This window comes from Urtica dioica, chromosome 2 (genome assembly GCF_054948205.1).
Source record: "Urtica dioica subsp. dioica isolate 48M chromosome 2, U.dioica_male_clone48M_v1_H2, whole genome shotgun sequence".
NCBI classification, from domain to species: Eukaryota; Viridiplantae; Streptophyta; class Magnoliopsida; order Rosales; family Urticaceae; genus Urtica; species Urtica dioica.
This window is the reverse complement of record NC_142757.1, coordinates 45172495-45194852: the sequence shown is the minus strand read 5'-3', so window position 1 is coordinate 45194852 and position 22358 is coordinate 45172495. Positions and strand designations below refer to the sequence as shown.

The 22358-nt window shown below is 37.0% G+C and overlaps 1 protein-coding gene across 3 annotated transcripts; it reads left to right on the top strand.

The window, feature by feature from the left end:
• Positions 1–14650: 14650 nt before the first annotated feature.
• On the top strand, positions 14651–20744 carry LOC149404966 (glutamate receptor 3.6-like). 3 transcript variants are annotated; one of them, XM_089606704.1, is made up of 7 exons: positions 14651–14849; positions 15493–15777; positions 16205–17556; positions 17632–17909; positions 18008–18039; positions 18722–19128; positions 20080–20744. In XM_089606704.1, exons 2-7 carry the CDS (start codon positions 15510–15512, stop codon positions 20569–20571), a joined length of 2829 nt encoding a protein of 942 aa, XP_089462830.1. In that variant the 5' UTR covers positions 14651–14849; positions 15493–15509; the 3' UTR covers positions 20572–20744. The 3 variants fall into 3 exon arrangements, with proteins under 3 accessions (XP_089462830.1, XP_089462827.1, XP_089462829.1); XM_089606701.1 differs by having other exon boundaries at positions 15389–15777; XM_089606703.1 differs by lacking the exon at positions 14651–14849 and having other exon boundaries at positions 15215–15777.
• Positions 20745–22358: the final 1614 nt, after the last annotated feature.

Sequence of the window (22358 nt, the reverse complement as noted above, 5' to 3'; positions counted from 1 at the left end):
GTAATGAAGACAGCAGCGAGGCAATAACTCTGCAGAAAGACGCCAGCGAAGCAAACTGACGAAACTGGAAACTTGCATGAAATACTGTCTGCACACACGAGGAAAGATGTCAATCCAGAAGATGAAACATACTACCCGACATCTTTCCATACCACTTGCACTAAAAAATAAAGCCAACAAAACACCGTAACAACAGGCAGGAATGATTTCCCGGGGTATTTTCGTCAATTTGCACCTGTAAATAAAAGACAGTTGTTATTTACATAATATTTACTAAAAAAACGTTTGCTATTTAGCAATGTCAAAAGTGTAAGTTGACTATTTTCCTAATGAACCATTTATTTTATTCCATTTTTTAAGGCCACGGGATATGATGTTTCACCGAAGAATTAAAACTACCTACAAATTTAGCTATGGCCGACGAGTATTTCATAGTTAATTGAAATATAAATGCTGACATCGTCAATAAAAATTTATTGAAATACCAGTTATCGACGGGTATACTGTAAAATAATTTTACTCAAATTAAAATGTAACTCATATAATATATATTAAACATAACTACTTCTCTACTTTAGACAAGATCAAAATAGAAATATCAAGGAGCTAATCAGTATACATTATTTTTCTGATAAGAACAAAAATATTACACCGCCTAGATTTTGTTACTGCTTCTTTCTCTTATCAAAAATATTTTTAACATTGTTACCTTCGTTTTAGTTTTTAAGTTTTAAAATTTAGAAAGTAAATAACATATCAGCTTTAGGATTGATAAAATTGTGAAGGAAACTGTTTTTGTCATTAGAAATTGTATGAGTTCCTAATACTAGGAAACGATATCTCCATTTTTTTTCACCCTACTTCTTTTCTTCACCAAAATGGGTCTGAGGCGATGAAGATTTGGTGAGCTTTGGCCTTTAATTATTTGAAAGAAAAAAAAAAATCATGTGTTAGTCCGAGAGTTATGCCTTAATGAGATCCTTTTTCTCACTCAAGGGTTCAAAAAAATTTAGTAGGGGGAATCCCCTTTCAACTACCTTATTCGGGGCTTATATAGGCGATGGACGAAAACTACCGCAGGTAAATGAAAGGCTTGCCCATTTTGATAACCGATGTATTGAATGATCTATATGTACAAATATTCGCGAAGAAGCAGCGTATTGTCACGAATTTCTTTAATTTAAGATCAAAGTAATGTAATGTAGATCCCTTCGAGTGAGTCAAAATGGGTGGGTCAATCGTCTTGTTGATCTGAGCGTAGGCGATGGGGCTTCTAGCTGAGGTAAAATGTGGCTTTGAGGTCGAGGTTCGCCCTTAACGTACGATAACTCAAATACTACATTAAATGAGCCTTTGACGATGTGTCAAGTCCTTGAGATTTCACATCAACACGTTCGTTAAGAGGACATTTACGATTGAACTCCTTTGGAACGTTGACCTGATCAGGTTGGTATGGTTACCACTCTTGACGCAACTTTCGATAGGTTCTCGAAGCAAGTTGAGACCTTGATGCAAGAAAAAAAAACTGAAACCCTAAATGGGTGGAAGAGACAATGAGATGAAAAATCGAGTTTGAATGTGAATGAAGGGGCGTGTACGTGTACATGAGAGTGATTTATCGAACCCTAATCATGTAAAAGTCGGACTTTAGACAAAGAAATTGAGAAAGAAGAAGTATCGCACGCATGATGAAGACTTGTCGCAGTGCAAGATACATAGTCGGACAAGTCGCGCGCGGATGAGGAACAAGATACATAGTATCGAGGTCGATGGTGAAGACGAAGAGTTAAAGTTGCGGCCAGGGCAAAATGAAAAATCATTAAAAAAATGATAAACAAAGATTTTACCTATACATTCTTCTGATTGCACAACATTTTATTTTACTTTCGTACAAGAAGTGACACTCGCCGCGGCTCGGCTACTTCCTGCCGAAGCTCAATAATATTTCTACTGCAGGATTGCACGACATTTAATTTTACTGTCATACAAGTCGTTCCTAGCCGCGGCTGAATTTATTCTCACCGCGGCTCGGGGTAAAAAAGCTTGTACGATAGTTGTTAATCGTCGTGCAATTTGAACAGTACTCAATAGCTTGTACGACACAAAGAAAAACTGTCATGCCAACTGTAATAATGACCCTCCACGCCGCAGCCAAAACAATTTTTGCTGCGGCAAAGTGGCTTGCACGGCAATCTTTTGGGAACTGTCGTGCAAACTGTGTCATGCATGACAGTATTTGTAGTAGTGATTTATGCATTTCAAAAAAGAATCTAAAATATACTCTAATATTTAAAAAAATAAAAAATAAAAAATAATTAAAAAGAAAAAGAAAAAAGGAATCTCCGACCACGCCGCCGAATTCACTTTCGATTTATCACTGAAACCCTAAAGATTATCGCCTCCATCGACGACGACCGTATCGAAATAGTGATGATGGTGTTATTGGGCATGAGATCTTCTCAAAAAACATTTCCCTCCATTATCACATTTATACTTTAATATAAGAAAATGAATTAGTGTGTTTCCCCAATTCTTAAATCATAGGATATAATACGAAATATTATAGTAAAATCTAAGTTTTAGAATGATGAGGAAAAATAATTAGAGCTTTAGAGAGCTATGGACGATGCAGAGATGACGAAGAAATGTGTTTGACAAATTTTGTTTAGTTTAGTTTACTTATTATTAATGTTCTAATTCATTATCAGAAATTCAGGTTAAAATGGTTTGTTCACCTCCTTATTTTAAAAATATTTTTAATAAAATCTTTTAAAAAGAGAGGGTATTGATAGGTAAATGCGTTTTATGGTATATAATTGATATTAATAGTGATGTGAAGGGAACTTCAGATATTTCTAAAAACTGTTAAACGTTACATTTTACTTAAACTCGGGAGAGACAAGTGATATTTTCCCTATATTTTTAGAAAAAGAATGTATATTGTGCCATTTTTACACTATTAATAACTTTGTTAGTTATTCAAAACAGTAGCTATAATTATATGCTTATTTTAGCCATTTAAAATTGGGTTATTAAGTTATATAGCCACCCGGTTATAGTGAATTGAGATATAGCCTACCTTTCGTTAATTTCTTGTAAATAGCCAAGTTAACTTATTAACAGATTTGTAAAAGACTTATTTAATTCAGTCAAACATGTAAAAAAAGTAGTTAATAAGCTGCCACGTATGCAAGTTGATTATTTACAAAGTATTTACCAAATGTTGGCTAATTTACAATTTCTATAGTTTAGGTGGCTTACGTAGCCAATTTTTTGTTTAAAATTTGCATGGCCATAAGTAATACTTTTTCATTTACCGCGTGGATACCGAGCAAAACTGCTTATATACCGAACGTCTACGGTAGGGGTTTGATAATATTCCACTAAAATCTTCATATTTTGCAAATTCCAAGCGGTATTTGAGTCGAATCTTGCGACCCATTTACCTATCCGACCCGGCACAATAGTTATATGAAAACCTCACTTTCCGCCCCCTTTCGCACATGACACGCTCAATTAGGCGAGAAAGGGGACATGCGATTCTTGACCAGCCCCTATACAATTCCTCCACCTTACCATGGTATACCGCGCGGGCTCGCTTCTTACCGTCTGCGCCGTCCGCGATTCTTCTCTGATACCTCAACTTACAGCGAAATCGTCGATGTCAGATGTGGTTTAGTTCTCCTTCGAAGTTAGTGTTTTTCTTATGCTTTTTTATATTTTATTTTTAGTGGATTTTGAGGAATTTTAGTCCACATATCATCAATGTAGTCTGATTTTTCTGATTTTGAGATGATTTGTTTAATTTTGATTTTACATATAATTAGAATTTAATCTGAATTATAGAGGGTTATTTTGTTGATTTTGTTTATATTGGTTGTGTTTCGGTAGATCTAAATAATTTTAAGTTGATATTGGTTGATACTAAGTTAATTTGTTTGATTTTAAATTTATTTAAATATCACATGGAATTGTAATGGACTCTATTTAATATGGTGTGAGCTCTATTTTGTAATATATATATATATATATATATATATATATATATATCTGTGTGTGTGTGTGTTCATGAACTATATTGTGTTATGTGAATTCTATTATGTATGTGAAGTTGTGAACTTTATATTTTTATTAGGTATGGATTGAGACGTTTTAAAATATCTATGTTTGTGTAAATGCATTTTTTCCTAAATTAATTTGTTTACTAAATATTCCACGTAAATTTTTTTTTAGCGGTTTATCTCAACGCTAACGATTTAATCTGTAGTAACAATAACTTATGTACTTCGACAGATATCACGGTATACCACAGAAAATAAGTGATTAACCATCGAATTCTAAGACACGGCGCGATAACGATAATTGATATTTTAAACCTTGCCTTATAAGTCATATTTATTTAACATATTTATTTAACCAAAAGCCTAAGTTTGTTCTTATACTACATCTGGTGTTTCAGCATTGAATTAAAAAAAAAAAAAAAAAAAAAAAAAAAAAAAAAACAGCACCGCATTACCAGAGTGGCCCATAAAGAAGATATCAAGTGGACACAAAGTAAATAAATTTCTGAAAATTACGAAACAGCAGTGACCACGAGCGAAAATTCACTATCCTCATAGAGTTGTCTCTAACAGATCTTGACCTTTTAGAACTACAAGTAACAAAATAATGAACTTCAAAAGCTCTAAAATATTCATTATTCACAAATAGTCCCCTAAGAAAGGAACAAAATCTGAGCTACTATTGCGACATCACGGGACCCACACAGGGTCGCTCATTCGCATCCGTAGCTATTGTCACAACTCAAAAGGTTAATAGATTGTCTTGTTCAGATTTGGTTTGGAAATATCTAAAGCCCCACATTTTTTATCTTGAAAATAAAATAAAAGCTGATAGGAAAAATCAAAGATCCGTAGTACTTAGCATAGCCTTAAAATAGCTACCGTTAGCGAAGTTGTCCTAAAAAATAAATAAGTAAATAAATAAATCAGAGACCCAACAAACTGAACCTTAGGAAATGGGCATGATTATGATCATTTTGTTCTAATTGATCGAAATATATTTATATCCAAATCAAATTGTTGCATGAGTAATTGCTCTCCTCTTTTTTTATTTTAAAGTTTTGCAAAATTTTCTCTTTAATTATTCAGATAAATCACAGTTTCTTTTTTTTTTCGTGGGACATTGTCCAAATTATTACTCGAATTAACGACCTCAAATTAGTGTGGATGTAGATACTCACACCCTACTTGATCACCAGTAGGGTGTCTTGTGATTTAACACATCTTAATAATGTATTTTTAATAAACCGCACAACTTTTATAATATATCGTTTGATTATTGTCAACTTCTTGTGATGTTTTCATGAACGCAAGATGAAAACTAAGCCTTGAAAATGAAAATATCGAACGAAGGTCCATAAATCGTTTTCTCGGTGAAGAAAATTACTACAGAGTTAATTGACCAATTATTCTTGTTGTCTTTTCAATGAATCATCAGAGATTGTGTTATTTCGGGATCGTCTATTTATATTCACAGTTCTCTTGAGTTTTTACGGATATACAACATTGATAATATTTTTATTGCTACATGTGCTCTTGAGTGCCGCTTCTGAAACGACCTTAAACAACTATCAATCATTTCTTTACGAAGCGACGAACCCTTTGACCGAGAATAGAGCTCAACTTCTGGATGAATTAACTTAGCATAGTTCTCATGAGTACCTCTTCTTTATGCTCGAAAATCCAATGGAAAAGTTAGGGTTTTCTTTCATTTGAGATTAAATATTTGAATCAAAGTTTATTTTTTATGAAGTTCAATGATGATTCGCGTTTTCCGGTAGATTGAATGTTGTTTCGTTTTATTCGTCGTTAAGGTTTGAAGCCGAGTCCAAAAAGCTTGGGTTTTTTTTTTTTTTTTTTTTTTTTTTTTTTTTTTTTTTTTTTTTTTTTTTTTTTTCTGGTGAATCTGTTGCTTCATCTGTTTCTTTGACTCAAACTCTTTCCCAAGGTATATATCTTCTGTGCTACCTATTGCATGTAATCAATGGTTATAAAATATATAACATAACATTTTCCATATTATAAGTAGATCTCATTATTTTTATTACCTGTGGAAGAATGTGACAACAGAGTTGGACCTTCATTACGTTCTTCTTTGACAACATCATCGGCTGTGAAGTCAGGGGCTTCCCATGAATAACGCACGAAATCCGTTTGTGAAACATCTTTACGAGGGTCACGTGACGGTTCACCTTGTTTTGATGTTCACCGTGTCCTGATGGTACTGCAAAATGTTTAACAAAATCTTTATATTCTTCATGATTCGCAAACTCATCGAATTTTGTTTCTTTATCACTGTTGTGTCCATCTTCTCCCTTGTCACTTTTATCTTCGTCAATTTTGTTATTTTGTTCTTCATCATCTTCCTCGTTGTTGTGATAATCATCTCTGTCATGCACGTATACTTCATCATCTCGATCGGTGATTATCAAATTCTTTCGTCTCTTGTTGAGTTCAACACGAGGCAACTCTTCATTGATAAAATTTTTTCCTTTATCTACTTTGTTTGCACTAAACGCTGTGATTTCTTTCGATATCAAAGTTACACAAAGTGCATATTTTCTACGACTTTTGCACTTCGTATAATACTTAACATCAATATCGTCCTTCAACAATGCAGGCTCAATCGGCATATTACCCGCTTCATATGAAACTTCTACCTTTAAGTCATACTTTGATCTGTCTATATCGACTCTATTGTACACCTTGTCGACTAACCCCGTGTACGTCGTCTCTTTCGAAACTTCAAGCGGAAATGTTCTTGCATTTTTTAACACGTATAAGTGTCTATTTCTCTCCCATGTGCCGTTAACCATCAACAAAACTGCAAGAAATATCACATAAATACATTAAATAAAAAAATACCAGATTTTTTCATTTTCTTGGGACACTGTCAGATCCGGTCGGATCCTGCCAGATCTTGTCGGATTCTGGACCTTGCCAGATCCGGTCGGATCCTGTCGGAATTTCAGCTTGAATTTCATCGGAAATAGTACTTAAATTTCATCCTAAATTATCGGATTTCATCGGAAATAACGTTAAATTCCAGGTTCTTTGACCTAAATCTACCAACTTTTTTTTTCTACACAAACTATATCAGCATAACTATAAAAGATGAATGAATGAGCATACTAACCCATTTCGACGGGATTGAACGAATTGGATACTCGAAAATGATGAAAACGAGAGGAAATGAGAGAATGAGAGATGAAAAGAAGTAGGGAATGAAGTGAAGATGGTTATATTACCTTGAAAGGGTATTTTTGTCCGAAATTGGTACAAAAGTCTAATTTTAGATATTTCTGAACTACTGAGTCTAATTGAGATATTTTCATAACTTTTAGGTCTAGAAAATGAAATTTCTCTTGTATTATGATGTTTGGTTAGTTTTTCAACGCTGATTTCTCTAATTGCTTGAAAATGGGTCTTAATTTAAGTCTATTAGCTGTAATATATTTGGCTGACTATTAAATTCTTCTTCAAGTTAGTGCACTCTGTTTGTATCAAGGTTTAAAACGATGTCATTTCAAGGTTCTTGATTTACTGAAAACCGACACATCAGCGGAAAATCGAATGAAAAAATGTGGAAAGAGGGAAATTAAAATTCCGTTTTCAAATGCCGTTTTCGATGGAAAACCGACGTGCCGGTGGAAAATCGAACGGAAATAATATTGCAAAATAAACTTATATATATATATATATATATTTGTAAATATACTCCAAATTTAAGACACTTGAAATCATATATATCAAACACATATTTTCCCTACTTAAATTCACACCACAACATGTTCGAAAGAATGAAATAATAAGTGTTAAAGCCACATCACAACATTGGAAACCATCATGAAATAAAGATGTTCTGCATACATATAGTTAAAATAGAAAATGAAATGCATCAATAGAATCCTGATGGACGTCCCAGTTGGATAAACTCGATGGATTTTCTTGAAGCTCGCAATGCTGGCACCATGTGAAATGCCCCTCGTAGATTGTTGAAAGTTTTGATCACGCATGTCATAGTCGGCTTGATCGTATCCCGCGGTATCACTTATGAATGGACATCTTGGTATACATGCTATAATGTACTCGGAACCGAATCGATCTACGTGTACACCAAAGGTACGACACACGTGTCCTTGTGGATTAACATGTGGATATGGCATTCCTATTGGATTAAGATAATGGTAAGAAGGACAAGTATAATAACTGTTACTCTATGTGTCTAATGTAGTGAATGACATAATGTCAAACTGAGACATCAAGTTATCGACTCTGCAGCCATATCCCCTAATTGGACGCCTCATAACAAGCTACAAATTCCGCTGCCATGGTGGAAGATGCTATAAGAGACTGTTTAGCACTCTTCCAGGAGATAGCACCTCCAGCCAACAAATATATATAGTCTGATGTAGATTTCATATTGTCTTGGCATCCAGCAAAATTAGAGTCAGTATATTCAACAATCTCGATCTAATCTGACCTCCGATTTGTGGGCATATAGTCTTTTGTTCTTTGTAAGTACCGCATGACCCGTTTAGCTGTTTTCCAATGGTCCATACCCGGGTTGCTTAAGTATCTGCCCAACATTCCTGTAATATACGCAATGTATGGACACGTACAAGCCAGAGCATACATCAGACATCCTACAGCCGAAGTATATGGAATCTTTTGCCTTTCATTTTCTTCAAAGTCATTCTTAAGGCGCTGATTGAGACTGAATTTGTCTCCCTTAGCCAAATGGGTATCACCTGGTTTACATTCCTGCATGCCATATCTTTTTAGAACCTTTTCAATATAGCTCTTTTGTGATAATCCAAGAATCCCCCGAGAGCGATCTTGAAATATCCGGATTCCTAATACAAAAGAGGCGTCACCAAGATTTTTCATCTCAAAATTCTTAGCTAGAAATCTCATCGTTTCGTGCAATAAGCCTATATCGTCGCAGGCAAGCAAAATGTCGTTAACATATAAAATCAGAAAAATACACTCACTCCCACAGAACTTATGGTATATACATTCATCCACCAAGTTCATTCAAACCGAACGAAATAATCTCTTGGTGAAATTTGGAATACCATTGTCGAGATGCTTGTTTGAGTCCATTGATGAATATTTTAAGTTTGCAGACCAAATCATTTACGTCTTTGGACACATAATTTTCTGGTTGCACCATATAGATCGTTTCCTCGATGTCACCATTGAGGAACGCAGTCTTCACATCCATCTGATGTAACTCAAGATCAAAATGCGCCACTAATGCCATTATAATTCTAAAAGAGTGTTTCGTGGAAACCGGAGAGAAAGTCTCTTTATAGTCGATGCCTTCTTTCTATGTGAAATCTTTTGCAACAAGACGAGTTTTGTACCTTTCCATATCACCTTTTGAATCCTTTTTGGTCTTAAATATCCATTTGCAACCAATGAGTTCCACACCTTCTGGTAATGGTACAAGGTCCCAAACATCATGGTCCTTCATCGACTTCATCTCTTCATTAATGGTATCGATCCACATTTGAGAATCAGAACTTTTTATGGCTTGACGAAAGTTGATAGGATCATCTTCCTTCACTCTAATATTATCCTCATGTTCTTGAAGAAATACAACATAATCATCTGGTATTACACTTCTTCTTTCTCTAGTGGATCTTCTTAATGGCATATGTTCTTGAGGTGGTAGAGTTTGTTCTTTCAGAACAATTTGTCGAGGAAGGGGTTCCCTAATATTGTCTTGAACTGGATCTTGAACAATGTCAGGAGTTGAGTCCTAACATGTTGTTTCATCTTTTTAATCGGATTTGTGTGAGCTTCTGTTACTAGATCCGTATTAAACTAAGAAACCAAATATCTAAAAGGACTATTTCGTCTTTTTAATCGAATTTGTGTGAGCTTCTCTTACTAGGTCCATAGTCCCCGATTCGGCTCTAATAAAGATGGATAAGAACTCTCTAGTAATAATGAAGATTATTTATTATTAGAATCTCACAGCTGTAAATTGTTTAGCAGCATTCATTCGGAAATTTGTCTATTTGTCGAACTGAATATTTATTGTGGAATTAATTATTTATTGTTGGATCAAGTAAATAATTAATTGAATTTTAAGTTGGGTCTTTTGCACACTGTAAAATTCGTAATCCCTAGGTCCAATAACAACTAAGTTGGGCGCCTACTATGGGTATTAATTACCTAATATTCTCTCTTTAATTAGTTGATAGATTTGTGGTAACTAATTAAATAAGAGAGAGAATAATAATTGTTGAGATATTCTCTCTCCATTAAATAATGAAATAATATATTGTCATTTATTCTCTCTCATAATTAATTTAATAATATCTAGAAGAATAATAATGGTAGAGATATTCTCTCCACTAAATAAGGAAATAAGATATTGTCTTCATTATTCTCAAATATCTAGATTACTTAAATAAAAGAGAGAAATAAGGAAATAGAATATCTTAGATTTTGATATGATGGATGAGAGAAAAAGTAGGATGTGTAGTCAAGATCCAATGACTCATGCTTAACTACAAAATAAGAAATGATAAATGAGAATAAAATATCTCTATGAGCTTCTTAGAATATCTCTATTCTACTACTATAAATAGGGGTCACGGAGAACACAATACGCACAAGTGAAGAAGAAAAATTCGCCCATCACATCCTGGAGGTGGACAAATTTTCTTCTCTTTCCCTCTCCCTCAGAATTCGTGATTCCATTCCAAAAAACATAACACGACCTGAACCTCTAAATCAGAGTCGTTGTGAGATAACGAGTGAGCCTACACTTTTTTCTTATTCCAAATGACGAGAGTCCAGTCAGATAAGTAATATGAAAACTCGTCTTTTAATCGGTTGCTTGAATCACTCTATCAAATCTAGCTCTGTTCTATTCAAATATGCAAATCTAGATCTACTTTATTTAATCGTATAAATAATTAGCCTGTTAGCGTAGTTATTTATTTTCCGCAACAGTTATAGGGATGTCTAATTCTCAACAATATCATGATAAAGAGCTAGAACCAACTATATTTGAACTATGAAACAGACTAAATTTTCCATTCTCAAATGAACAAGAATAACCACATTTGTCCAAACAAGAAACATAAATCAAATTCCGCCTAAAATACGGTACCGCAAAAGTTTCATCAACATCCAAATAAAATCCAGTCTTCAACAATAATCTAAATTTTCCAATTGCTTCAACTTCAACCTTCTTGCCATCGCCCACGTAGATGTATCTTTTAGCATCATTTGGCTTTCGGCAATGGAGGCAACCCTGCATAGACATACTGATGTGAGTGTTTGCACCAGAATCCATCCACCAGGTGTCCTTATATACCGAAGTTATATTAACCTCAAAGAAAATCAAATTAAGAAGCATACCTTTCTTTGCATGCCAAGCGTGATAATTAGCACAATGCTTCTTTACATGCCCTTCAGCTCGACATAAGAAATAACCAATCTCCTCAGGGTTATCTGGTTGCTTTTGATGTTTCTTCTGAGATGCTGTACTTGCAGCTTTTTTTTCATTCTTTCTTTTCTTTCCCTTGTCCCCGCTCTTAGAGGTTGATGCCAGGTGAGTACTTTCTGTCTTATCATGCTGCAACCTTTCCTCTTCATGAACACATTATGAGATGATGTCATTAAGAGACCAAGTCTCTTTCTGACAATTGTAGCTCACCTTAAATTGGCTAAACTGTGTTGGAAGAGATATCAGAACTAGATGCACTAGCAAGTCATCAGAGAGTTCAAGCTTAAGTGATTTCAGCTTTGAAGCAAGATGAGACATCTCTAATATGTATTTCCTAATATGCCTTTACCATTATATTTCATTGAAATCAGACTTGTCAAGAGCGTGCTAATTTCAAACTTTTCGTTCTTCACAAATATTTTCTCAATATCAGCAAGGAATTCCATAGCCATAGTAATAGAATCAAACATAGTGCCCCTGAATGCTTCTGGAATGGCTTTCTTCATGATCATCATGCACATGCGATTCGATCTCTCCCACTTTTCCATCTCTTTTTTGTCATCAGAGGTACTCTTGTCCGTAAGTACCGGAGGAGCTTCAGTTCGTATCTCCAGTTCAAGATCCATGACCTCGAGAACAATCAGCAAGTTCTCCTTCCATGACTTGAAGTTGGAGCCATTCAACAAAGGAATTGAATTGATGATGTCAGAAATATTTTCAGGAGTCGTAACTGATACAAAGAACAATAAACAAATACACAAACAAGCTCAGAGAAAAACCTAAAGTTGTGGGATTTGTATTATGTGCAATTACATCTGTTTTTTTTTATTTTTTATTTTTATTTTTTATTTTTATTATATTTTGGCTTGTTCACGATTCATTAGTGATGGTCACTCACAGCTTCTAAATGGGAAGAGCTATTGAACTGAAGTGTTTTTTTAGTTGCTTTGGTGGTGATTTGATCTAATTTTTGTAGTTTATGTTATGGAACAGTTTGTGTAAGTTTTTGTTTTGAGCTTAACGTGATATGTTGAAGTGTTTATATTTATTATCTATTGTGCTTGATGAATTATTGGCTTGAGAGTTGGTTATTTAAAAGATTTTGTTGCCATATTGTCGTTGTTGAACAAATATGAAACTCCGCTTGTTGTTGTCCTTGCGGGTAATGTGTGTTAAGGATTGTTAGTTTTTCTTGCTAATTAAAGATCAATGAGTCGGCATTAGGATAATAGTAATGAAAAACAAATATTAAAAAAATTCAATGACGACTCTTTTTTTTGAAAATTCAAGACCAATCAGTCACAAAATACTCCAATTCCGTGACCAATCTATCACGAAATTTTGAAATTTTGTGACAAATTTATCATAAAATCTTGAATTTCGTGACCGATTGGTGTCACGAAATTCTCATTACAATTTAATTATGGATATTACAGTTTTTTCACATTCATTTAGCAATAATTTTGTCAAATTTTGATTTTGAGTTGAGTTTTGGTAAGTGACTCACAAATGATAATATTACTGTCAATATCTATTTTTCAGCCAATGTAGTTATATCTATTTTTTTTTTGACAATTTTTAATTCACACAATTTATATATTGGACTACATGAAACATCTCATATTACAAAAAACTCTTGTAAAGATTATATAATAAACATAAATCACTGTCTTGAGGGATTAAACTTATGTTCTCATGCAGGAGGAGACTTCACAGACACCGACGGTAGTGCCACCTATCCAACAAGCAGTATGCCCCGTGCGTTGCTACGAAATAATTATTATATTTTAGTTTGGAGGAAAAAAATAAATAGAGACATGTACAGAAATATTTAGGTTTGAAAAAAATCGGTACGAATGAGCACTACTTGTGTTTAGGATCCAATCTTTTATTTTTTCTAAAAAAAATGAAGAAGTTTTTCTTAAAAATAAAAGAGTTTTGCAAAAAAAATAAAATAAGAAAAACAAAAAAGCTGTTCATTGAACAATGTTTTTGTGAGTAGAAGAGATTCCTTTACTTTATATATATAACAAACAATATGCCCACGCATTGCTGCGGAATAATTAATATATTTTAGTCTGGAGGAAAAATATTTCGAGACATGTTAAAAAATATTTAGGTTTGAAAAAATATATTTAAAGTTTTCGAAAACATTTTTATCTTTCTGAAAATATTTTTACGAATGAACATTAATTGTGTTTAAGGTTCAATTTGTTAGTTTTTCTAAAAAAAAGAAAGTTTTTCTAAAAAAAAATTGAAAAAAAAAATCACAAATCACTGCTGGAAGAAAAAATATATAGAGATATGTCAAAAAATATTTAGGTTTGAAAAAAATGTATTTAAAGTTTTTTTTTAAGACATTTTATATTTCTGATAAAAAAATCCGTACGAATGAACATTATTTGTGATTAGGTTCCAATCTCTTATTTAAAAAAAAACTTTACATTTAACTATTTTTTGTGAGTGGAAATCTTTTTTCTACTTTATATTATATAATATCATATAATATAGTTTGCTTTATTATAAAATCTCAAATGTGCTTTAAAATCTTAAGCTAAGCATTAAAGACATTTTTCAATCATCTAGATGCTAGCTCCTGAAACGTGGGTCCCGTTCTTATAAAATATTTATCACTTTAAAATAAAGTAAGTGAAATAATATCACAATATAATATAAAAATATATAATAGAATCTTCGCGCGGTAATGCAAAAAAGCTCGTCCGCACTTATGATAGATCATAGAACAACAAATACATTCACACCAATAGATTATTCTGTTTCCTCTTTTTCCTCGTGGAGCTACTATTTAAATAATCAATAAATACATATATATTATTCCCCTCAGATATTGTTCTGTTTTCTTTTTTCCTCGTTAGTTAGAACACTAATTAATTAGAACACCATTAGAGATTACTATTAAAACGGCGCTCCGTTAGCAAATAGAAGGCCGTGTTTTCTTTAATAAGCAAATAAGAATTTATGCACGTTTATTAGCGGATGTCGTCAATCCGACCCCTTTGTCTTGGGTTTGGGTCCACCACAAATAAGCAATCAAAATTGTTTTGTAATAAATATATAATAATGCCACACCCAAATTGCTTTTGTCACTTTCTCATTCCTTTCAATCTATTTCTTCTACCTTCGTGTAGACACCCATTTCATTGAGCTACTTATAATTATAAGTTATAACCAATCATGTCGCTTTCTCTGTACCTCACATATTTGTCTTCCTCTTCTTCTTCTTCTTCTTCTTCTTCTTCTTCTCAATCCTTGAATCATTATCTTCCCATTATCAGTTCCCATTATCCAACTTTCGGGTGAGCTTACTTTATGGAAAAGTTGTCTTCTATACCTGCCTTTTTTTTTTTTTTTTTTGTGCTTCCATTAAAGCCTGTATTAGTGCATGCTGTCATTCTTCGCACTTTAGAAATGTTCTACGCATGTTGCTGTATTCAGCTCAGATTTTTTTTTTTTAATTTTTTAAAGTATAAAACTTGAAGCATTTATTTTTTGCCCGTTTAGTAGCATACTAAAGTTCATGCTTTGTATTGCATAATTTTAGCAAAATATTTCTTTTTGGAACTGAAATGGGTTTTCTCACTATCAGTGTATAGACTAGGACGTGTTCTTTTCAATTTTTTTTTTTTTTTTTCACTTTTTCTAAAATTGTTTCCTGTCTTTTAATGATCCTAGACTTTGCCTGCTTTATTATTGATAACATCTGGAAGTTAGTGATACATCAATTTTACCCACATGGAATTTATGGCTAGTTTGCCTTTGGGTCTTCACGACTTTGTTGTACCACTAGTTTTATATATTTTAATTAATTCCATTTCTGTTGTAATCTAAATTTCAGGTCTTTCTCAGAGATTCAAATAAAGTGTCTGTCATTTTCCGGGTTGTTCTTTATAAAGAAAGCTTAAAAACAAGGCCTTTTTTTGGGTGTGTGTGTGTATATAGCAAGGTGTTAATATCATATGATGAGGTTTGTATCTCAAGCTGTGCTATTATTAGCTCTCTTTTATGGGCTGTCCTTGAATGGAGTCAACTCCAAATCCAAAAGGCCAAGTCAAGTACACATTGGGTCAATCTTCTCTTTCGCTTCCGTTGTCGGTAAAGTCGCCAAAATTGCCGTCGAAGTTGCGGTCGATGATGTGAATTCCGACCCAACCGTCCTCGCCGGAACAGACCTCGTGCTCCAAATGCAAGACTCGAACTACAGCGGGTTTCTCGGCATCGTCGAAGGTATTTCATTTTTGTCCCACAAGTACTGATCATCATCATATCATATTGAGTGATGGAAAGTGCAATATTGAGAGTTTCATCATAATTATATCATTTGCCATTCAATTTTTCGGACTACTTTGGACTGAGGACTAAATGGAGCTCTGTGGGCTCTGATACCATAGTCGTGTGTAAACCTTGTTGAGCCAACGTGTCATGTCCTTGACATGTTTTAATGCGTTAACTAATAGATTACCATTATCTCCGACCAATCTTTGTTCGTAAGAACGAAGAAAGATTAGAGTTTGGAGAGACTGAGAGAGAGAGAGAGTATGTCTTTTAGTTGCCAAGTTACCATATAAAGTAACTCGGGTGATCTCATAGACCTTGTTGAGCCGATCTGTAAACGTCCTTGACATGTTTTTTTTTAATGCGTCGTGTTTTGCAGCGTTACGTTTCATGGAGAAAGACACGGTGGCGATAATCGGGCCTCAGAGCGCGGTAACGGCCCACGTGGTGTCTCACATCGCGAACGAGCTCAAGACTCCGATGCTGTCGTTCACGGTCTCAGACCCGACCATGACACCTCTCCAGTTTCCGTACTTCTTCAGGACGACCCAGAACGACATCTACCTGATGGCGGCCATAGCCGAGGCGGTCGAGTACTACGACTGGAGAGAAGTGATCGCGATTTACGTGGACGACGATCACGGCCGGAACGGAATGACCGCTTTGGGCGACAAGCTCGCCGAGAGGCGCTGCAAGATATCCTACAAGGCACCTCTGACCAACAGGCCGAGCAAGGACGAGATCACGGACGTGCTGGTCAAAGTGGCGTTGACCGAGTCTCGGATCATCGTGGTCCACGGCCAACCGGGTTTCGGGACCCAGATCTTCTCCGTGGCCAAGTATCTGGGGATGATGGGCTCGGGTTACGTCTGGATCGCCACGAATTGGCTCACGACTCTCATGGACGTGAACTCTCCGCTCTCCCCGGAGGTCATGGCCGACATGGACGGAGTTCTCACGCTTCGGGTCTACACGCCGAACACGGCTCGGAAGAAAGAGTTCGTGGCCCGTTGGAGCAACTTGACTAGAGGAAAAACCGCCGACGGTCCTCTGGGTCTGACTACTTTCGCCATGAACGCATACGACACCGTGTGGCTCGTCGCTCGAGCGATCGACTCGTTTTTCGAGCAAGGAGGGACGATCTCGTTCTCGAACGACCCGAGGTTGAAGCAGCTCCGCGACAGCAACATGAACCTCGACGCGATGAGCGTGTTCGACCAAGGCCATGCCATGCTCGACAGTATACTGAGGGTCAACATGACAGGTGTGACCGGGCCGTTTAGTTTCACTCCAGATAGAGACCTCTTTCGGCCCGCGTACGAGATCCTCAACGTGGCCGGGACCGGGATGAGGCTTCTCGGTTACTGGTCAAACTATTCCGGGCTGACGGTTTCGCCCCCGGAGGAATTTTACTCAAAGAGCCCGAACCGGTCGAGCTCGAACCAGAAGCTCCACGATGCGATTTGGCCCGGGATGACGGTCCAGAAGCCCCGCGGGTGGGTCTTCCCGAACAACGGACAGCATTTGCGGATCGGGGTCCCGGTGAGGGCGAGCTTCCGAGAGTTCATCGCCCACGAAGCCAATTCTGATTCGTTCACCGGGTATTGCATCGACGTCTTCACTTCCGCGCTCAACCAGTTGCCCTATGCCGTGCCGTACAAGCTGATTCCTTTCGGGGACGGTCGCACGAACCCAAGCTCCACCGAGCTCATCCGTTTGATCACCACGGGAGTGAGTGTCACTATCACTATCACCATCGCCATATTACGGTGTTCTTAGGCTATTCCAGTTTGTTTTCGGTTGCAGCTTTACGACGCGGCGATAGGGGACATTGCGATCATCACGAACCGGACGAGAATGGCCGATTTCACTCAGCCGTACATCGAATCGGGGCTGGTTGTCGTGGTGCCCGTGACAAAGAGCAATTCGAACCCGTGGGCGTTTCTGAAGCCGTTTAGTCGGGAGATGTGGATCACCACCGGCATATTCTTCATAATCATCGGGGCGGTTGTTTGGATTCTCGAGCACAGGCTTAACGACGATTTCCGTGGCCCTCCCAAGAAACAGTTCATCACCATTCTCTGGTACGACGATAGCTCAAAAATAGCTCACTTTTCCGGTGATTTTCATGATACTTTTGGTGGTTTAATTGATTATTGCTGTGTTGATTCTATTTCTGCAGGTTCAGCTTTTCGACTTTGTTCTTCTCCCACAGTAAGTAAATTGACAATCTTTAACACCCATCCATACACACCTATGATAGCATAGCACTACATACTACGTGTAGATATAATAGATACATATGATCCTACCAATAGAAATAAAAATTAAGGTGTCCTGTGAAGAGTTGTCAATTTATCATTATTTTAGTTTCCTTAGTGGTAGAGTAGTCTATCCGGAGGGAATGGTTCACTTCCCGGACAACAAACCAAGTTTTTCAATAAAAGGACTTTGTTGTTTCTTAATTATCTCAGGTCGCCTACAGATGGGATTTCGAATAGCCTCTGTTAACCTTAACCTTGAAGTTTTGGTTAAGTTTTACCTTAAACTAAAATCCCTTCATTTTTTTTTTGTTTTTTTTATAACCGTGGTGTCCGGGTTAGACCCGACTAAAATTCACGAAGCCCTGACATTATTGACTGGGAGAATATCCTCGTGGCCCCGACAATGTCCCATAAATCGCCATTACCAGTAACTATTTTTTTTTTTTGGTGTCCGGTTCCAAAATTAAGAACGGTGAAAGATCCCATCTTTAGCATACGAAAGATCTTACGTTTGATCACAACCTTAATTTGAGCTGTTAAAGTTTATGGTTACAAAATAAAATAAAAAAAAATGGTTAAAGGTCCCACCTTTAGCCATACGGAATAAAAGTTGACTTTTTGTGGCGGTGCAGGAGAGAACACGGTGAGCACTCTGGGTCGACTAGTCGTGATCATATGGCTATTCGTGGTGCTGATAATAACATCGAGCTACACGGCGAGCCTGACTTCGATCCTGACTGTTGAGAAGCTGTGGTCTCCCATCAAAGGGATCGAGTCCCTCCTCAACTCCGACTTGCCCATCGGATACCAGCAAGGCTCCTTCGCCCGAAACTACCTCATCGAAGAGCTCGACATCGCCGAATCGCGGCTCGTCCCTCTCATCTCCGCCGCCGACTACGCCAAGGCCCTGCGCGCCGGGCCCCACCACGGAGGGGTCTCCGCCATCGTCGACGAGAGGGCCTACATCGAGCTCTTCCTCTCCACCAACTGCGACTTCAGCATCGTCGGCCAAGAGTTCACCAAGGCCGGCTGGGGATTCGTAAGTCTTCTCCTTTCATTTCTCTTTCTCACGTAGATAGATACTTTACATACGTTACGGGAAAAAAAATAAGGATGTGTACTTTGAACCTAAACCAGTCGACACATAGGCCTGGAACGTGATAAACAAGTTATTTAAATTTGTAAAATATGTTTAAGCTGTTTAGGGTTGAATTTCATTGAAAATAATTAATATCCTTAGATAATGAGTAAAATTCTATAAAATCAAGTTTGCAGATTATTTTGCGCAAAAACTTGGTCTAGGGACCCAGATAAGACTGCTTAAAAAGCCTTTTTTTTTTTTTTTTTTTTCCTTTTATTTTAATTTAAGTGAACCGCAGAAGAAAATAGAATTTTGTAGTACCCGTTGTGATAACATTCTCAATGAAGAGTCTTAATTCAGTGATTTATATATGTAGAATTGAAGTGAAAAAATTTCATCCCGACAACTTTTATGGTTTATTTTATAAAATGCAAGTGAACTGGAAAGGAAAATAGGATTTACCCATTGTGTGGGTAGTGTGTAGTAATTAGGATAAAGTAGCTAGTTAGTTGGTTTAAATAAGAGGATAGTGAAAGGAAAAAGATAAGCAGTGTTTAAGAGAAAACTAACCTTTATTATTTTCGAACGAATTATTTTCCCGCCAAAACCAAGCCTCTTAAACTACTCTTTGTGATCACATTCTCAATGAAAAAGTCTATAATCAGTAATTTATGTAGAACCGAAGCGATAACAAAAATGTCCTTTCTAACAAGCCTCACGAAAGCTTGTAGCTATCTTGTATTTTCTTATTTCGGGGGTAATGGAGTATTCAGGGTCTTGATCACATTCTGAACGAAGAGTCTTTGATATATATAAAAAAAAAAAAAAAAAATCATTCCGACTAATCCTTTATTATTTTCCCGCCAAACACTTACACTGCACGATCTTTCGTTTGCGACCTCGCGTCAGGCGTTTCAGCGGGACTCGCCGCTGGCGGTGGACATGTCGACGGCGATCCTGAAGCTGTCGGAGACGGGCGACCTGCAGCGGATCCACGACAAGTGGCTGATGAGGAGCGCCTGCACTTCCCAGGCCACGAAGCTGGAGACGGACCGGCTCCAGCTCAAGAGCTTCTGGGGCCTCTTCGTCATCTGCGGTGCCGCCTGCCTCGCCGCGCTCCTCATCTACCTCGTCCAGATCGTCCGCCAGTTCGCCCGCCTCCACGCCCTCCAGCCCTCCGTGGGCCCCGCCCTCCGCTCCGGCCGCCTCCAGAAGTTCCTCTCCTTCGTCGACGACAGGGACGACCGCCAGCCCCCCTCCGCCTCCGCCGGCCGCTCCAGGGGGAGGCACTCCGCCGACTCCAGCCTCGACCGCGTCGAGCCTCGGGATTCTAATAAGTCCGTCAACGGCTCCCGAGAAGCAGCGTACGCGGAAGCATCTCCGAGAGCTGATCGAGTCTGATTCATTTTCTAGACCCACATAGAAAAAAAGATAAACCACATATATCTTGATTATTACTATTCTCGTTATCGTCATCGTCGTGTCTACATTACTTGGTTCTTGTCAAATCTTACAATGGAGGGATATATATCTTACTAGGTCTTTTATGCATTCACGAGGAATCCTAAAATTCACCACGGGAAAATGATTACCGTGAATTTTAAGGTGTTTGATGGAAGAGGAATAAACAAACTTAAAGCTGAAACTAAAATGGCTATAACTTATTGTAGAAAAATGGTCTGAAACCTACGCCAGCCATTAGGACCTCCAAACGGTATTTTGTATGCCTAATTTATCGATCATAGTTTATTGTAACAAATTGCTCTCTGAAATTCAAACTCAAAGCTCTTCTACCCTTTGTGAAAAGGGTAATTAAGCTAAGTAGCCTCCTGAAAATAGCCAATTTATTTTTAGCCAACGTTCTGTAAATAAGCTGTAAATAGCCAGTGTCATTTATTAACAGTCAAATTTGGACGGGATTGCCCTTTCTTATTCACGCCCATTATTTTCAGCGAAATAATTAAAATGGAAAGAAAAAATTCGACCATAACTACCTTGCAAAAATCAAGGGAGCATTTAAAACTCCATAAATGCATTAACAAACGAATTTAAACATCCAAACCACATATTTGGACGTTATTTTTACTGCTCTTCAGAAAAAAAAAAAAAAAAAAAAAGAAAAAAAAAAAAAAAAAAAGAGAGATTTGTTGCAGCGATTTCTGCAGACCTCGAAGATGTCGAGTCGCGCCTGAGAAGGAGATCCTCAACCGGGTCAAGATGCAGTGGCTGGCGACGCACGCGAGGGAAGCCGCGACCGACGACGGCGGATCGAGATCGAGTCGCGTCGGACCATCGGAGAGCGCGCGCGAAGGAGATCGCGACCGGCGATGGCTGGGGATCGCAGATCCGAGTGTCCAGGAGCGTTGTTGAGCAACCACGAGCCGATCCAAGATCCAAGCCGCGAGCGACGCGCGAAGGAGATCGCGACCGGCGACGGCTGTGAAGCGCATATCCGAGCGTCCACGAGCGTTGTTGAGCGACCACGAGCCGATCCAAGATCCAAGCCGCGAACGAGTCACCATCGCCGGTCCATTTTGATGGCGGTCACGTCACCATCACTGCCGGTGACCTCCGAGGTCCGCGTAGGAAGAGACAGACATGATTAAATAAGAAGAACAGTTTTTTTCTTTTTTGGTTGCTGTTCATAGAAAACATATTTACAGTATATTCGTGTAAATAAGAAGCATATTTACAGTATATTCATTGTAAAAACAAAGCATATTTACAGTATATTCATTGTAAATAAGAAGCTTATTTACAGTATATTTACAGTATATTTGAACTGAAATAAAAATTCTGGAAATATTTTGAGCACGAAAATTCTGGAAAATATGAATATTGAACTGCATCCACTTCTTCAATAATTTCGCCATTTTTGAATATTGAATAATTAAAACTTGCCGAAATTTTTTTCAAAATTCAAACAAAAAAACTTCCTAAAAACTTGCCGAAATTTTGAAATATTGAATAATTAAACCTTGCTGAAATTAAAACTTGCCATTTTGAATATTGAATAATTAAAACTTGCCGAATTATTTTCAAAATTCAAACAAAAAAACTGCCTACAAAAAAAACTTCCAAAATCGGTCAAACAAGGGCAAATAAGTAAAAAAACCTTATTAAATGAGTTGCCACGTCATCATCTAGGCTATTTACGGATTATTAACAAAACGTTGGCCAATTTTAAA

Bases quoted from the DNA above. Each gene is read 5' to 3' on its own strand.
- LOC149404966 (XM_089606704.1), top strand. From the start codon at position 15,510: ATGATGAGGTTTGTATCTCAAGCTGTGCTATTATTAGCTCTCTTTTAT. The intron at 17,910-18,007 runs GTACGACGATAG...CTATTTCTGCAG, and splicing joins CAGTTCATCACCATTCTCTG to GTTCAGCTTTTCGACTTTGT. The intron at 18,040-18,721 runs GTAAGTAAATTG...GTGGCGGTGCAG, and splicing joins GACTTTGTTCTTCTCCCACA to GAGAGAACACGGTGAGCACT.